The sequence below is a fragment of the Momordica charantia genome (genome assembly GCF_013281855.1).
Source record: "Momordica charantia cultivar OHB3-1 chromosome 11 unlocalized genomic scaffold, Mcharantia_2.0 BLBB01000011.1, whole genome shotgun sequence".
Classification (NCBI taxonomy): Eukaryota; Viridiplantae; Streptophyta; class Magnoliopsida; order Cucurbitales; family Cucurbitaceae; genus Momordica; species Momordica charantia.
In genome coordinates, this window is record NW_028275159.1 from 8,440,310 (window position 1) to 8,445,540 (window position 5,231).

Here is a 5,231-nt window from a genome sequence, read left to right on the forward strand (position 1 = left end):
TTTAGGCCACTTGGCTCCTTGACGTGACTTCCATTCTGATTTTTTTTTTTTTAACATTAATAATAATTTGCAAATTACTATCCACGTGAAATTGGTGTTGAGGTATGCAACGGTAGGGATGATGGTACTTTTACAGAGTGGGGATAGGGATGATGGTCTTTTTTATTTTATATATCTACATTTTAGGATTTGTTGTATTATGATTTTTTTTATTATGAATATTTATGAGATTTTCTCAAGAAATTTGACAAATTTTTTTTGAAGGAAGATTCTTCGTAGGAATTTAACCATTCAAATGACAATTTAAATTAAAAAAAATAAAATGGAAATCTCACTTTGATTCTAGTGAAATTACAGGATAATGGAAAACCACGTGATTTGTTTTTGTTAAATTACAAGTTTCGGACGATACAAAATTAAAAGATTAGCGTAGTAGAAATTCAATTTTGTCCCTAATAGGTCATTAAAAGTAAAAAATCACACTTAATTTATGTATGAATTTTTTAAATTTTGATAGTAATTGTTAGTTCAATTTACAGATTTTTAAAACATCTCGGATCAACTATTGTGCCACAATTCACTCTTCATCGATTTCTAAGGCTTCAAGCAAATAATAGGTTCATAAACTTCTAATAGGTCACTGAATTTTTAAAAATGTCTAATAAATTTTTAAACTTAATTAGACATTTTCTTAAATTTAGATCATTATTAGACACAAAATTTAGATCTCTATCTTTTTTTTTTTTGTCAAATATATTATGGACCATTATATTAAACACAAAATTAAAAGTCTAAATTCTATATCTATTTTTTTTGCCTTTCATTTATTAAAATACATGATATTAGTTCTAACTCACCGCTAATAAACTATATTTAAACATGATAAATTTTCACAATGAGTACCAAAAGCCAACTCGAGCATAGCTCAGTGATAATTTAACATATATCTCCAATCGAGATGTTGTAAATTCGATCTTCCACCCTACATATTGTACTTAAAATAAACGTTGAGTAGCTGGCAAAAGATTTCAAAAACTTAACACACATCAATAAAACAAAAACTTCTAACAGATTAGGGGGTAGAAATCTAAAAATATCACAAACATTAACAACAAAATTATATATTTTACATTACATGTTACGTGTTCTTCTTGATCTTTTTCATCTCTCTTTCTAAAGTCCCTCAAAATCAAGGAAGCCACAAATCTTATGAACTTTTTGTTCTTCAAAACTTTCCAATTCCTTCAAAGCCAAAACTTTGAATTCCTCAATTTTCTTTCTCTTTCTCTCATTTTCCTTTCCTCCAAACACATTTTTTGACAATCCCTTCACCATTCCCACAAATTGACCATACTTCCTTAGTTTCTCTATTTCCTCTTCACTCCCACCTCCCAATATCGCCCCACACGCGCCCCCACACGCGTGCAGCCCACCTTCCGTCATCTCGCTCACCTCCTCCGCCACGGCCCTTTCCCCGCCGCCCCCCGGCAGCCCCCGGAATTGCCCCCCAATCCACCCCTCCGTTCCATAGGCGCGTGCCATCTCCACCATCACCCGCCGTATCCGCTCCGACCGGCTCTCGCTCCCCCCGTCGTCCGATCCCGCCAACAACTCGAACCCAATTGGGCTTATTCCGACACCGGTGAGCAGCTGGACGTTGGGACCGTACGCGCCGCCGTCGACGGAGGCGCGTGACCTCCCGGTCAACGGAGGGTACTCGCGAGTGTACACCGCGGCGTAGATTAGGCGGAGCGCGGAGGCTGCCGCCATGGCTTGGTCCCGGCAGCCGCCGACTAGCTCGCAGGCGGCAATACACAGAGCCGGAGCGGAATTTCGGGGCGCGGAGAAGACGAAGTGGTCCAACGGCTCATACACCGCCGGCGGCTGCCTTGCCGACGGAATGACCCGCCGGAGATGCTCCTCGATATCGGCATTAATCGACACCCAATACGACCGGTTCTCCAATGCAACCGTCGCCATGGGCCGAAAACAAACCGCCGGCCGGTTCGGTTTGGAAATGGACCACTTGGGCAGAGCCGTATTGCCGTGAACTTGAAGGAGAGAAATCGCCATTGGAGGAAGAAACTGAAGAACAGAGCAAAAGAAAAGAAAAGAAAGAGAGGGGAAAAAATCCAGTGGGAGGTTTTTGGAGCGTACGATGAAGATTTATATGTGTTTGGTCAGCTCATGTTGTAATTAATTTATGCTATAAATATCCGCATTTTTCTCATTATTTATTTTCTCTTTTGCTTTTGATTTTTTTCTTTTTATAGTGGTGATTCTATATTAAATACTGCCCAATCAGCCAAGCATTATGATGACATTAAGATCCATCAAATCCCATCCATTACAACTACTTCATCTTTCTCTTCTTTTCTTCTTTTGTACGATAAATTCTTTTATTGTATGATTGATTTTAATATAGTCCGGGCGAATCCAACCATATAGATTATTAGGGGCCAACAAATTAATTGAAATTGTCTATATGTTACTCACATTTTAAAGATATAAAGACTCGTTTGGTAACGTTTCTGTTTTTTGTTCCTCGTTTCTAATTTTCTTAAGAAATCTAAACACTTTACGAGTAATTTTGTTTTTTGTTTTGGGAATATTCTCACACTTCAAGCATATAAGAGATTTTGGGGGAAAATGGAAAGTGTTTTTTTTTTTTTAATTTAAGAGAGAACCAAATGGTTTTGGGAAGTTTTGAATGACAACTATTTTTTTTTCTCTTTTTATTATTTTAAAAATTTAAAATATATACTTTGATTGAGGGTGATTTTGTCCATGCCTTGGTAGGGTAGTTGTGCCTTGTTTGTTGTGTCAATCAATGATACTACTTACCATTATTCTTTAAAATAATAATATAAAATTTGTGGGCCAACTGCTATTATTGTTGTGTAGATACTACTTACTATGTATACACCGACCAAAAAGTTATTCATTTCATTCCTTTGTCTGACACATTATTAAGTAATATACTATTTTATTTAAAATGATCTCCATTGTTCTTAAATACTACTATCGTATTCCACACTTAAATAGTGTTAAGAATCTCATATCAAAAAAATAAGTGACATAACAAGAATTTATAATATAAATATTATTCTGTATCATAGTTTTTTCTAAAATAGACCTAAAAATACTTTAGTTTAGTGCGGGGCTTAATTGATAGGGTGATGTTAGGAGTTTTGTTGTTGAGAGTTTAGGAAGCTTGCATACTTTTTTTTTTTTTTTTGTGAAGAGGTTAGTTGTCACTACTTATATAAATGGTTGGTCGATCCATGTGTTTTTAGGAATCTGTAGAAATGGAAGTAAGGGGGAAATTGGTCATTTGACTTTCTTTGCACGGTACGCAAAATGTGGCAAGTATTTAATTGTGTTTGAGAGGCCTCGTGCTAGATAATAATAATAGACATGTGATAGATCTCGACGGGCTATGAGTCAAAGACATCGTCCTCTAAATTTGTTGAAACTAATCACTTCATAAAGTAACAACATTCAAGCTTCAATCAACGAACGTTAGGATATCTCATAATTCGAAATAACAGAAGCATTTACAAGAACAAAACAAATGAAAGAGCAGAGAAAAGAAAAAGACACTCGAAGTTTATAGTGATTCGTTCAATTTGATTTACATCAACTTTTTGAGTTCATCTACCAATCGAATCAAAGTAATCACAATATAGAGGAATTCCTCTTCTACAACCAACATCGGTGCACATTTACAGAATCTACAAGAGACCCAAAATACAATGCACTCAAAAGCATAGCATAAAAGACTCACAAAATACAGAATTTGCTTCTTCTTTCCATAACCAATTTAAGCTACATAACTAACTTGTTAGAAGAATCATCCATGACCCTTTTGATCCACTCCATAAGCAATCGGGGTATTACCCGTAGCCCGAGTTGAGCTGATAAAACAAAAATATTGTGCTGGCTTTATTATAAAGCCTCGTAGGGAACACATCATCAAAGAAGTCAAATATTTAGTTAGGGTTCGTTTGTTAACGTTCTCGTTTCTTGTTTTTGTTTGTTCATTTTTAATAAATAAAAATATAATTATATGGTCCCAATACCCATGAATCCAAAAATTATCAAATAATATTTATATTTATGTTTTGTAACATATTAGAAAAAATTTCTATACGGAACCTTTACAGGTCAAGGATTAATAACAAGACTTTTGAAGAGTTGGCTTAGAAAGAAATTTGAATGTATTTGTGGATTTGACCTCTTAAATTAATTGTTCAAACTTTAGTACCAAAAAAAAAGGAAAAAACAAATCACAAGAATCTTATGGCTGAACTGGGATACTTATTTGTTGTTTAATCGAGTGAATTGAATGAATATTTTTTTGGTAGGGTTATTTTTTAAAAACTCCTTTCGGATTATGTAATCCAAATAATGAAAATTCGGACAACTTTTTAATGTTTTTAGTGTTTTCAAATTTGAATTTAAACTTAATTTAAAAAGCAGAGTTATATTTAAAAAGATAAAAATTTTGATTAATACACTACATATTATAAAACTCATTTCATTTTTGTTAAAATTAAAACAGGTAAAATACTAATTTTAGTCAAATTTATAACATTTATGTTAATAAAATTAATTAATAACATTTTAGAATATTTAGTGGGTAACCAATAACTTACCAATATATTATAAAACATCTTGAATTTGTTTATTTTTAATTAAGATTCAATTTTCAAATCTGCCACCAAATACATATCTGTAAAATACAGTTTTGATTAAATCTTTATTTTCATATATCACTGACCAAACACATTCTAATCCCTTGAAAGGTTGTACTAAATGAATTAGAATTTTACATGACTTTTATATTATGAAATGTTTACTCTTTGGTAAATTATTTTTAAAAATAATTACTGGAAAGTATAAGAATTAAAAAGAATTATTAAGTAAGGTAATATTTACTTACCAGGAATTGGAATGAGGTTGAATCAGATATATAACAATTACTAATATACCCCTTTCTTCTTTCTAGTTAATTATAAATACTTTATTTTGCTAATTTTTTTTTAATTATAATAACAATAAATTATTTATTTTATTACTATGTGATTTATAGTAAATATTTTTTATTATAACAATTTATCCAATATTAATAATAACGAATAATTAAAATAAAACTACACCAATTAAAATACTATTAAATTTATTATTCTAATATTTAAAAAGAATAAATTAAATTTTTTAAAAAATCT

The 5,231-nt window shown here is 32.3% G+C and overlaps 1 protein-coding gene across 1 annotated transcript; it reads right to left on the bottom strand.

The window, feature by feature from the left end:
- Positions 1-1,080: 1,080 nt before the first annotated feature.
- On the bottom strand, positions 1,081-2,291 carry LOC148208069 (heterodimeric geranylgeranyl pyrophosphate synthase small subunit 2, chloroplastic-like). The gene has a single exon (XM_088119962.1). It carries the CDS (start codon positions 2,071-2,073, stop codon positions 1,174-1,176), a length of 900 nt encoding a protein of 299 aa, XP_087976088.1. The 5' UTR covers positions 2,074-2,291; the 3' UTR covers positions 1,081-1,173.
- Between the last annotated feature and the right edge of the window lie 2,940 nt (positions 2,292-5,231).